General features: G+C 41.8%; 1 protein-coding gene across 2 annotated transcripts in view; it reads left to right on the top strand.

The window, feature by feature from the left end:
• Positions 1-3889: 3889 nt before the first annotated feature.
• LOC131233467 (U-box domain-containing protein 52-like) overlaps positions 3890-13698 on the top strand; it is a 40367-nt gene continuing 30558 nt past the window's right edge. For both annotated transcript variants that reach the window (XM_058230180.1, XM_058230181.1), the window contains exons 1-4: positions 3890-4256; positions 4617-4723; positions 5677-5798; positions 8301-8510. In XM_058230180.1, the coding sequence (XP_058086163.1) occupies positions 4073-4256; positions 4617-4723; positions 5677-5798; positions 8301-8510 (623 nt within the window). In that variant the 5' untranslated portion in view covers positions 3890-4072. The remainder of the gene's footprint in view (positions 4257-4616; positions 4724-5676; positions 5799-8300; positions 8511-13698) is intronic.

The following is a 13698-nucleotide window of genomic DNA, read 5'->3' as shown; positions in this document are numbered from 1 at the left end:
AACTCACTTTGACATTTGTTTGCACACAATCTCTACCAAAGAGGGGATTTATAGACACCCAATCCTAGGCTGATAAGATGATTGAACTTGAACCGATGGATAGTTGACCAAACCCTAATCTTAAACCCTAACCCTAGAAGCCTAAACCCTAAAAATCCCAGTCCTAAACCCTAAACTCCGCCCATTCATCCTAGCCAATCTAGTCAACCCAGTCAGCCTAACCCTGAACCCTATGAATCTAAAACCCTAGACCCTTGAGTTAGCTCAGTGAGTCAGCTCACCCAGTCAACTCATTGAGTCAACTCACCTGATCAACTTACCCAACCATACTAACCAGTCAACTCACCTAGTTAAGCTTAAAACCAAGCCCAAAAGTAACCCTAATAAGAGAAATATGCAACATCTTAAAGCAACAACCTTTATAGTAGAGCCTTCGCACGCTTGGATGATGCTGTCTGCCAAAGTAAGGAGTCCAGGTGGGGACTGGCAATAACCAAGTTTCCGTCTGCCATGTGGCACTCCCCACTTTGGGGTAGCGTTCCTTAAGCATGTGGAACTCTCATTTTTCAAATTTCAAGTGTGCGGTTGAAGTATATTTACTCCGATGCCCATCTCCTTACCTAAAATTTCACTTTTACCTCATCCAATTCATGAGATGATGCCATAGGAAAATCTCTAATCTCATCCCTTCAACTACTTTTTGCCGCTAGGATTACTAGGAATTATAAGAAAACTGGGTTGGAGGCTATAAATAGCCACCCACCCTTTCTCATTTCAAGCATAAAGAATTAAGAGGGAGTCCCCCACGACATCCAATAGATCTTGGTCCATTCCTCCACCAAGGACAGTGACAGTGAGAGTAAGAGAGAGCCGAACCCTAGTCTAGTCTAGCCTAGCTAGAGTTCAAGCCTCCTGAGCCACTAAAGTTTAAATCCAAATCTCTTAATATAGCCTTACATACTACCGTTCATCCAACCATTCAAGCTTTAATCAGTTTCATCAAATCAGTGATTAGCATTGTGCAATATTTATTTACTTCTCAAACTTTTTTCTCCTCACATACATCAATGTCATAGGGCATTTTATCATTTTTTCGCATTTAACTGGAGGATATATGCTCTGAGGCTTGCCGATGTAATCGGATCTTGCCCATCAAAAACCTTAGCCAGTTAGCCATCGTTTCGACACAGACATCGCATTCCACTGTTTTCTCAAATCTGACTAGCGGACGTATGCTCTGAGGCATGTTGATATAATCAGAGCAAGTCTACTAAAAACCTTAACTAGTTGGTTGCCATTTTATTATAAGCATTAATACATTATCAAGCATCCCCATACATACATATTTTGCACCCCACACTCGATCATTTCTAATGTATGCTTTGCTGCTTGCCGATATAGTCGGATCTTGCCCATCATAAATTTGAATCGATCAATCACCACTGCCATTGTATCGCATTGTATTTTCTGTACGTGAGAACTAGCCTTATTCTTAAAAAATTAGTTAGATCTTACGAAGTAAAGATCGTACATCCGTATAGGGGTGCACACGATTTGGTTCGGGGGTAAAACTGGAACCAAACCATTCCTAACGGTTTTAAGAAAATCGGAACCGGAACCAGACCGTTTGTACCCTAGAACCGAATAGGAACCGGATCGTAAAAATCGGTTCGGTTTTACCGTTCCAGGCTTTTTATAATCCAGCTCAATTGCATGTTTTTTTTTAAAATATTATAATCCAACCCATCTTCATTCGTGTTGTGATCCATTTAATGAATGGTATGGATATTGTGTAAGGTGTGCAAAAAGATATTTACAGAAATAATCAAAGGGCGCATTGTAAACCATAAATCATGAGTCAAATAGACAACTAAAATACATTGTAAACTCATAAAATAGGTTTAAGACAAGTCCAATTAGGCATGATAATCACGATCCGATTATAGGTTTGGCTCCAAGTTCAGTTCTACAGTCTAGTTCCAAGTTCGGTTCTATGGTCTGGTTCACGGTCCAGTTCGGTTTTACATAACCCCAAACCGAGAACCGAACCGAACTAACTGGTTCTTTGATTTGCAGAACCGGAACCAGAATCGGAATTGGTGCACTTTAGAACCGGACTAAACTGCGCGGCTTGGTCGGTTCCGATTCGGTTTACCGGTTCTACCAGTTCCATGTGCACTCATACATCCGTACGGGCAGAGTGGTGCATAACACTTTCCATATATGTAATCGTGGTTCCTTATTTGGAATCTCTAGAACGTAAGCTCACGAGTCATCTTAAAGTTAAGGATATTCAGGTTCTCAATTTTAAGTGTTTTTACGGATCTAACTGACCGTAGAATCGTCATAATTAGTTAGTGGTGACTTTAATAAAATATTATACCCTTTTACCCCCAAACAAAAGTTTTCAACCGAGACAACCAGTGGAAAAGCGAGAGTCAATCTCCAATTCTCTCGAAAAATCTGCCGTCTAGTGTCCACACCAATCCATTAAATAACGTACAATGTTTAAAACATCTCAATTCAAGCGTCACAATATGATGATCTGATTGACCTAATGTTTTGTTTTTGTTATCACCATGATATGGTGCATGCGATTAATGGGTTGGATGTTATACATAAAGCACATGAGCCCACATTCACTACATAAAGTGGGAAAAAAAACATATTTAATGAGTGCAGTTTTATGAGAGAAGGTCTCAAGTCTGGACCACAAGTTACGGTCCACCAAATGGGCAACTTAATTCCAATCTGTCAAGGGCATGCGAAATCTAACCTATCCAGTGGCTTGACCAACCATGAGGATCACCTCATGAAAGAATCAGCCCGGCCCGTTCGATCATCAAATAGACACACCATATAAAACTACGTCTAATTGATCAATAGAAAATACAACTTTGGCCCACCCGATTAGTCAATATGCGTGATTTTTGCGCAAGGTGATCCTTATGGAGGGACCAAGCTATTGGATGGATTAGATGTATTACGCAGTTGACAGGTCACAAGTTATCTATTGGGTGGACTGTAACCTCTGGTCCAACCAGTAGAGCTGATCTTTTCGTGATTTCATCACTCAAAAAGTCTCTTCATATGCAATTTCAGGGCATCATTTGGTAAAATATAAATTCCTTAGGAGTTTTGGTGTAAAAATCACTAAATATTATAACAAAAAACCCCACCACTTTAAGCCTATTTCCACATAACCCCTCCTCCCTAAAAAAAAAAAAGGTATTCCTAAACGTGGCATTGCTTTCGGGAGAAAGTTTGAGAAGGTCAAATCCTTCGGATTCTTCAAGTTGGGTGAATGTGACACGTGGCATGTCCGAGAGCCATAGGAAGAGAGGGCAAGAAGGTAATTTCATCTATAATGGAGAATGAAAGGGGTGGTAACCATGGAAATGAAATTATAGGCTCTGGTTTACGAAATCTATGATTGATACTCTTAAAGCAACCGTACATTTTGCACAGGCAAGGGTGAATTGAGGCCACTAATCAACCGTAATCTATCATCGATGAACTAATATTAGAAAATGACACAATTCAGGATGACCGTACACATACATCTAATGTCTATCAAATGAACGGTTAGAGAAGTAGTGAGTTAATGGTAGTAATTCAGCGGTAAAAGCTAGAAGAAAAGGACAGCTGTGATTTTAGATCCATGTGTTCTTTTAAAAATCATGGGCCATCCATTCAAAGTTAACTAAATGGATGGTCCCGATACACCATCTCAGGTGCCACGTGTACGGTGGATGTGGATCTATACAATGTTATGATAGAGCTGGTTCCATCGTATCATTCCCGCCGAAAAAGATGGGTAGTAAAAACGGATCCGGCGGTTTAAATCAAAAGAAGGAATTCATTCTATTGCTGTTCCTGTCGTCGTCGTCGTCGTCGTCGTTGTTGGCGCAGCTACAACGGAGGGGAGAAAGAAGAAAAGAACAGAGAGAGAAAAGCCATACACTTTTCTTTCTCCCCTCTCCCTCGTTGTGGTTGTGGTTGTTGTTGTGGGTGTTGCACCAGAAGAAGGTAAATTTAACTACAACGAACAGAACTATATCGATCGATTAGAATGCAGCACCAGGGGGGACCTTACCCGATACCAGATGATGATCGATTTCCCCCCACCAACTCAACAGCCGTCGCCATAGACAGGGACAAGAACAGCCAGCACGCCGTGAAATGGGCTGTGGACCACCTCCTCCTCAACAACCCCAATATCATCCTCATCCATGTCAGGAACCGAAATGCCACTCGTAGGCTCTCTCTCTCTCTCTCTCTCTCTCTCTCTCTCTCTCTCTCTCTCTCTCTCTGTCTGTCTTACACACACATATTACCCTATTAAGTGGGCCCCACATGATCACCGGTTTAGATTATACCATTGGATTACTTGATTGAGCATACGAAGTTGTGAGTGTGACAACCAGCATAATCATTTGTTGTTGTTGTTGCTGTTGTGGACCTTGTGGTTAAGGCCGTCCTTGATTGTTGCTTTGGTTTACTAATGTTGTTTGTTATTATTATTGTTCTTGTTCTTCTTTGTTGTCATTGTTATTCGTTGTAGTTGTTGTTGTCCTTGTCGTTATGGTAACTTTATCTTGGTGGGGTTTTTGCAGAGGTATTCACAATGGGGGATTCAAATCCAGACACCAACAGGGATCAAGCGGAAAATGATCTTCAGCAGCTTTTCCTGCCTTTCCGCGGCTTCTGCGCTCGTAAAGGGGTTCGTGCTTGTCTTTTGTATCTCTATTGGATAATCCAGACCGTTCAACTGATTGGTCCTATTATGGATGGTTCATGGTTAAAATTGCAGATGCTGGTGATCTAGACCGTCGATATGTAAAATCATTTGATCCAACGGCTACGATTGTCCAGATTGTGCCATTTTTGTATCCAAGGCCATGCATGATACGGCTCAGTAGATAGATGATTCAGATCTAGCAACCGTGCAGCCATTGCATAGTAGAGATGGATAGCGCTATATCTGATTTTAGTGTAAGAATTTTAACATAAAATAGCTTTTTTTCCCGCTAACAACACCTTTTTTTTTTTTTATAAATTTTATAACATCAGAGCCGTTGAAATGGTGCGAGACATAAAATAGAAGAAGACCAAGATGGTCCATTCATCAGGTGGGGTACACCATCAAGATCAACGGAGCGGACGCGGATTCCTGTAGCCTGAAGCTCTGTGGGGCTCACTGTGATGTATGTGTTATTTCGTCAGCTCATTTTAGGGCACGAAATGAAACATGAAAAGATCCAAAGCTTCACCGGTGTGCATTCAATCCCCATTGTTAACAGTGGTGTAATCCATTGGAGTTTTGGATCTGCCTCATGTTGGGGCTCACGTCCTAAAATGATCTTGCCAATTGAATGGACGGAGTGGATATAAAACATAAATCATGGTGGGCTCCACGTGATTGGGCTCGGGCAATCTCCGTCCACTAAACACATGTATGGCCCACCTACTGAGTGGATAGTTCCAATTTCTGCGCCATGTGATCATCATGGCATGGTTCACCATTTTCATGGCTTAGATGTTCTACCAAAGTGACAGATGAGTAGAAAGCAAGAACTTGGGTATGCTAGAGTTCCTATACAACGTTTGTATGGGAATCGTATGTCTTAGAACAGCTGAAATGGAATGTGACAAAAGGAATATTGAGGATTGCAGGTGCATATGAGGGAGGTAGTCATGGATGACGTGGATGTTTCAAAAGCCCTCTCTGAATACATCGCAAACAACGGCACTAGCAACATTGTTGTAGGTGCTTCTAACAGGAACGCACTTACAAAGTAAGTATTCTTCATTCACAAGTACAAGAGCTTTGCTATGCCCACATGCTTGTAGAGCCCATCCACACGTGTTAGAGATCCTAGCTTTCAATCAGCACGGTAGTACTGGTACTGGCGAAATGTGGGTCCCAGTGATATATGTTCACTGAATCCAACCCGTCCATCAGGTGCCTTTCCTAGGAAAACTCCCATTCCTCAAAATTCAGCCTGATCAAAACTCAGGTGGGCCATAATACATAGAAATCGCCGTTGATTGAAGTGAGGGGGCAGTGTTGTTGTACATGTAAAATCCATGTCATCCACGCCAGATGAAGGGTCAGGTCAAAACTCAGGCTGTCTTACGACGTAGATTTGCCCCTGGGAAATTCAAGGATGGACATTCTCTCCCAGTTTGTTCCCTTTTCTGTAGCTCACTTCAGTTTTGGATCGGACTGATTATCTGACCTTCAAGGTTATGGATGGATTGGATGGTGTGAATACATCATGTGGGGCCCACATCTGGGCTATGGACAGTAAGGTAACAGTGGCACGGGTAAAGCTGGAGCAGTCCTCAATAGGTCTGAAAGTTGGGTGGGTTGGGTCAGGTTGGGTCGGGTTGGTGCTCAACCGAACCCAAGTTTCCTATACCTCAACTCTAAACTACCCCAACCCTACCTGACCATATCTTCTCGGCGGGAGCCACCCCTTCTCGGGTGTGGGAGCATTTTGCCAACATGTTCAATGTCAGGGCCAATCAACAATGTCGGCTATTGGGAGGGCCAATCCCTGGTGGGCCACGCCTGCTTCGTCGAAATCTGTGTTCCTTATGAGGGGCCTGCTTCCCGTTTTCATTTTCTGGAAGCTGTGGAAGGCTAGGAATGCGGCCCGGTTTGACAGCTCCAAAACCACCAGCTCCACAATCATCGCCAGTGATCGCGCCCTCCCTCCCCTTGCTACACTCTCCCAATCACTCCACGTCGTCTGCCCTCAGTGCTTTGGGTATCAAGCTTCCTCCCACCGCGTCATTGGATCAAGTCCGATCAGGGTTGGATCAAAATCAACATGGATGGTTCTGCGTTAGGCAATCCGGGCCCTTCAGGTGGTGGAGGAATTGGTAGGAATTCTTCGGGTGGTTTCCTTTTCGCTTTCTCATCTACCTACAGATTCGGGTCCAACACGAGAGTTTGAGATAAGGGCCATGTTGGATGGCCTTGAGGAATGTGTGCGGCAGGGTTTTTCTAAGGTCGAAGTGGCTAGTGATTCCAAGATGTTGGTCGCTGCTATCCTACATCTTGCGTCCTTCTCATGGCCCATTTGGTATTGGATGACACGGATTCGCGCCATCATGAAAATCATTGAGGTCCGTATCTCCCACACCCTTCGAGAGGCTAACTTCGTGGCGGACTCTCTGGCCCACTTGGGGAGTGAAGGCCAGTTGGACAAGCGCTTCCATTCCTCGAAAAATCTTCCATCTCATATTCGCGATCTCATATTCCTGGATAGAGTAGGCGTTGGCAATCTAACGGTCTCCTAAATCATTGTCTCTCTTTGTGATTTTCAGTGTTATGATAGGCGGGCCCTTCTCGTTTCGTGGTTGGGCCTGCCCTAAATACCCTTGTGTATAGTTCCTACTTCATCTCAATAAAATTCTCTTTCCTTAAAAAAAAAAAAAAAAAGGCTAGGAATTCTCAACCCAAGCAAGCTTGGTCAGGTTAGTCGGGTTATTACATTAGTCTATTATATATCAATACATGGTTTTTATTTTTACATATAACTTTATATATATATATATATATATATATATATATATATATATATATATATATATATATATATATCATAAAGAACTTTATTTTTTCTAAACAAACAAAGCTAAAATATAGGACAACTACTCCTTTAAAAGTCCTATTGTTTAGCACACAATTTATTTGGGAGAGAGAAATCCGGCATATCTTATAAGCTTGAGTCATTGGAAATGGCATGGACTAGTGAGACCCATCAACACTCGAATTTCCTGTGGCTTCAACATAGATGATCCATACTCAATTATAATTTATAATTTATAACTTATATATGGATGGGTTGGGTTGGGTTGGGTTGGGCAACCTGAGACCTCAACTCGAGCCTGGCCCAGGTTTTATCGGGTTGGTGTTTATATAGCCTAAGCTCGAGGCAAAACGCGATACATCTTGCCTGAGCCCAACCCAATGACGGGTTGGTCACGGGTCGGTCGGGTTGAACCCGCAGGACTTTCAGCCCTAGTTCTCAATCAGGTAAGTCATGTTATTGCATCAGCTGGCTAAAACCGCGCAGTTACACTCAGGTGTTATCCCTCCATTGATTTTGTACCATGCAACCCACCTGATAGAAAGCTCCGATGGGACAAGATCTAAACAGCATGGCCCACATGATCGAACGCTCGGATTTCACGTGGCATGTAGACGTGTGCATGGTTGTGCATTTGGACTAAAGCCAACTTAATCTCTCCAATATCATTAATCTCCCATTGCTTTCATTATGCAGGAAATTCAGAAATCCTGACGTTCCGAGCACCCTAATGAAAATTGCACCGGACTTCTGCACCGTCTATGTGATATCAAAAGGAAAGGTGATGACCGTCCGATCCGCAAACCGGCCAGCACCTGCACCTGCGCCTCAAAGGTCAATTCATCCTCAAGGACTTCCACCTCACTTCCCACCTCATGACCATGCCGATCTTGATGACGCTGTAAGGTAATTTGAGATTTGATGCATATATATACGTACTATAATCTGTCCATCATTCACCCCACCTTTGATCTTAACCATCCGATGAACGGATGATAAATGTATTATCCATAATTATGATCCTAGAAATGGTATTATAATTTTATATCGTGTAGGGTTGATCAGATCGCCTATCCCTCTCAAAAATTACCTTGATAAGACAATGCTAATGATGTAGAGGGTCACAGACACTTTCGTGGCAAAGATGGACCAGAGAAGGCCCAATCGGAGGTGAAAAGGATACGGACTGTCGAACCTTAAAACAGCTGTTTTCTCGCAAATTTAAATAAGCTTTTCTACATATTATATATGATTTCAGGGTAGGAGAAGTTACTTTAGATAACCAACCCTGCTATGCCGGATTACCCATGCCAGATTTGTGAGATTCCATTAGATTGACGGTCAGAAGTCCCTGTTATTTTTGTTTTTACAATAAATAGTAAATTTTAGTTGGATTATAACTTTTGACTCCAACCTAGGATAGAGTTGTAGGAATTGAGCCCAATGTGAAAATGGCTTAGAAAAGTTGGGAGAATAACATGGTTAGCTAAATTGGATACTGAATATTTTTGACCAAAAACCATGAAGTCCTGTATGATTGGAGACCGTTTATAAATAGTAAGTTTACTATTTATAATAAGCCACGTTTTTAGGGTGTTTGAGTCTAAAAATCTGTCCTAGGTTTATGCTCGGTATTTAAAAGGTTATAATTTCATTTTTTTTAATCATCAATCTTTTTTTTTTTTTTTTTGAATTTATTAAAAATTATTTATACTTTTATCCCTTGTGGATTCGAGAAAGCTCTGTGAGGAGTCCAAAGAGTTCTGTGGATTTGGAGTAGATATCCTTGATGAAGACGGTGATTGATCTCATCACGTCTCTCTTTGTGTCAAGTGGTATCAGAGTGAGGCTTTCTCCTAAGATCTATAACTTCTAACGACGGGTCGGGCAACATTTTCAATGACGCTGCTCCAGAGAATTTTTCTTTAATAGTGACAACTTTCGAAGTGGTACAATGAGAGAATCAACAAGTCATCCAAGGGTTGCAAGCTGCCATTAATTGCATGACGGATGCTTTAGGGCAACTCTGTGTTCGTGGCAGTGATTCACCCTTGGTAGGCGCTGAAATTCATAATTGCACCGATCACAAGGCGATGCCTGTAGTGAACGTGATGATCATGATTAATAAGGTAGGATTCAGTGACGAGGATATTGACGACATGATCCTCCATTATCCCAGACAAGGTGGCGATCGGGTTAACTAGGCAGATCCAGAATTCAGGATGAAAGTCGATCTTCCTAACTTTAATGGCCAACTTCACCTTGAGGATTTCTCAATTAACTTTTTGAAGTTAGGTGATTCTTTGACTATATGAAAATTCTTGAAGCAAAGAAGGCTAAGTTTATGGCTTATAAGTTGAAGGGCGGAGCTTCAGCTTGGTGGGAGCAACTTCAGCTCGTACGGATGAGACAGATGAAAGCATTAATCTGCACATGGTAGTTGATGAAGCAGTTGCTGCGCGAGCGATTCCTTAACAACTACGATCAAGTACTATTCCAACAATACCAAAATTATCATCGGGGTAGTATGTCGGTGAGAGAGTACGTAGAAGAATTCTATCGCTTGGCAGCATATAACGATTTGGATGAAACTGAATCGCAACAAGTCACTCGATTCAACGAAAGGTTGTATGTTGCGATAAGGATTGGGTTCAGATGCAACGCGTGTGGATGATGAATGAAGTGATCAAGTTTGCCACCTGAGCAGAAGCGCTACTTAAGAGTCCCAACACACGGACCTATCCTACCACTAGGGTCACCACGATGGGTCTGTCCTAAGGAGCTTCATAGGACAAAGGGAAAGAACTTGTCGGGGGGTACACTTAACTTCATACACCTGCGAACTGAGATTCGGAAAGCGGGCAAGTTAGACCCCAAAGGGGTGTGACCACTGCTACCGGTTCGATAAGGATCACGAACCCCTATGGTCGGCCAAGGCTTAACCTTTGCTATTGTTGTGGCCTACCAGGTCACCTATCAAACACTCGCCCCCAACGATAAGTGGTTAATTTCGCCATCAATGATGGTAGTATTGAAAATGCTGATGAAAACCCAGATGTTGATGAATTGGAGCACGTTGCAGAGGATGAAGTTGATGAGGCAGATTGGGTTCTGCAGGATCATGGTGAGTCGCTAGTCATGAGGCGACTATTTTATGTACTAAGGAAGAAAATACATCCACAATGACACAACATCTTCCGAACAAGGTGTATGGTGAATCGAAAAGTTTGTGATGTGATTATCGACAGCGGGAGCAGCAAGAACATCGTCTCCAAGGTCATGGTGGGGAATTTATAACTGAAAATAGAGCGTCTTCCTTCCCCATATACGATTTCCTTGATTAAGAAAGTCAGCGAGACGAAGATAACCGAACCATGTACTATTTCTTTTTCAATTGACAAATTTTGTAAAGAGCAAGTAGTATATGACATTGTTGACATGGAGGCATGTCATATTATACTTGTTCGACTATGGCAATCCGATCGTGACGCCACTCATAAAGGATGAGATAATGTATACATTTTTATCAAGGACAACCAGAAAACCATACTAGTCCATATGGACCCAAAGGAGCCACCTGAAACTTCTAAAGTGGAGGGGCATTTTCTCTTAACCATGCGAGATTTTGTGGATGAATCCAAAGAGACGGGACAAGCCTATGCATTAATTATAAAGAGAAAAGAATTTGCGCTCAATATCATTCTTGAGAAACTAAAACCCTTGCTATATTAATTTAAAGAAATTTGGCCTAATGACCTTCCTGATGGATTGCCTCCCATACGAGATATTCAATACCATATCAACATTGTTCCTGGGTCCAGCTTACCCAATCGTCCTCACTATCGGATGAGTCCGAAGGAGTGTGATATTCTGCAAGGACAAGTGAAGGAATTGATCTGTAAGGGTTTAATCCAAGAAAGAATGAGCCCATGCGCCGTACCGATCCTATTAACTCCTAAAAAAGATGAGAGTTGACGCATGTGTGTCGACAACCGGGTGATAAATAAGATTACCATAAAATATAAGTTTCTTATACCACGGATGATCGATATGTTGGACATGGTGCGAAATTATTTTCTAAATTAAATTTAAGGAGCGACTACCACCAAATCTGAATACGATCGGGTGATGAGTGGAAGACAACTTTTAAGACTAAGGAATGGTTATATGAATGGTTGGTCATACCCTTCGGTCTTTTTAACGCGCCTAGTACGTTCATGAGGTTGATGAACCAAGTTCAGAAGCCATTCATTAGGTGGTTCATAATGTTATACTTTGATGACATTTTGATACACAATCAGAATGAAACAAGACATCTTGAACACCCCAAACAGGTCCTTTAAGTACTCACCGAAAACAAATTGTATTTCGATTTTTAACAATGCAGTTTTTTGACTGATAACCTATTATTTTTGGGCTTTGTCATGATGTTCATGGGCATTCAGATGGATGATGAAAAGGCGAGAGACATCAAGGAATGACCAGTTCTAACAAACATTGATGAAGTATGGAGTTTTCACGGATTGACAAAATTTTATCGTCGATTTACGAAGAATCTTAACACAATTATGTCACAAATTACATATTGTATGAAGAAGGGACTATTTCAATGGACTGATAAAACTGACAGGAGCTTTGCTGAAATCAAGCACAGATTGTCCATAACCTTGGTTCTTGTACTTTCCAGCTTCGAAAAACTGTTTGAGATCGAATGTGATGCTTCATAAGTCAGAATTGGAAGAGTCTTATCACAAGAGGGTAGGCTGGTAGCCTTTTACAGTGAAAAGCTTAGTGATGCACGTAAAAAAGTGATTGATATATGAGCTCGAATTGTATGCAGTGGTCCAAGCACTACGACATTGGCCACATTACTTAATTTAAAGAAAGTTTATTATTTACATAGACCATCAAGCTCTCAAATTCATTAATAGCCAAGCTAACTTGAATCGTATGTATGCTAGGTGGATTTCATTCTTATAGGAATTCACATTTGTGCTAACGCATGAGTCTGGGCAATAGAACAAAGTGGCTGATACAGTTAGTTGACGTGCAACTTTTTTAGTCACCATGACCATGAGGTTGTCGGGTTCGAATGCCTCAAAGACATATGCCGCTGCCGATGAATTCAAGGACGCATAAATTAGATGTCAAGAGGGTCATCCTAGTGATCTACATATGCAAGACGGTTTCCTTTTCAAAGGGAATCAATCGTGCATTCCTAAAAGTTATCTGAGTGAGCAAATAATTCAAGAGCTATATGGAAGTGGCCTTGGTGGACACCTTGGGCGAGACAAGACACGAGATCTTGTTGAGGAATGGTATTACTGGCTGCTACTGGTATATGAAGTGGGTAGAGTGGTATAAAGCTGCCATGTTTGTCAGACCTCCAAGGGGAAGTCTCAAAATATGGGCCTTTATACCCCATTACTTGTACTTGAAGGCTCTTGGGGGACTTATCTATGGACTTCATACTTGGTCTCCCTCAAATACATTACGAAATAGATTTAATGTTCATGGTAGTAGATCATTTCTCAAAGATGGTACACTTTATCTAATGTAAGAAAACTCTCGATGCAACACACATGACGAATCTATTATCCAGAGAGGTCGTGATCGGAAGGTCCAGGGAGGGAATATAGTGATGAAACTCGATATGGAAAAAGCGTATGACAGGTCGAATGGAATTTTCTACGCTAGGTCCTGCTAAAATTCGGATTTGCCACAAGCTGGGTAAATTTAGTTTAATCTTGTTAAAATAATAACTGGTTCTCAGTGCTAGTAAATGGAGTGAGTTGCGGCTTCTTCCAATCCTCTCGTGGTTTGAGACACAAGGGGACCCCCTTTCTCCTAGCCTTTTCATCCTCGTGTCTGAAGTTTTTAGTAGGAGTCTTTCCAAACTTAGCTCTCAAGGGCTATGCTCTCCTTATAAGGTGAAACAGGGCTGCAAACGGATATCCCATTTATTATATGCGGACGACACAGTTTTATTTCTCAATGGCTCCAAAAGGTCTCTTCTTGTTGTAAAAAAATTCCTTTTCGATTACCAGTCTATGTCAGGTCAATGGGTCAACCAATGCAAGAGCTCCTTCCATTG

This window comes from Magnolia sinica, chromosome 18, assembly GCF_029962835.1.
Source record: "Magnolia sinica isolate HGM2019 chromosome 18, MsV1, whole genome shotgun sequence".
NCBI classification, from domain to species: domain Eukaryota; kingdom Viridiplantae; phylum Streptophyta; class Magnoliopsida; order Magnoliales; family Magnoliaceae; genus Magnolia; species Magnolia sinica.
The sequence above is the reverse complement of the archived record's forward strand: the minus strand, read 5'-3'. Positions and strand labels throughout refer to the sequence as shown.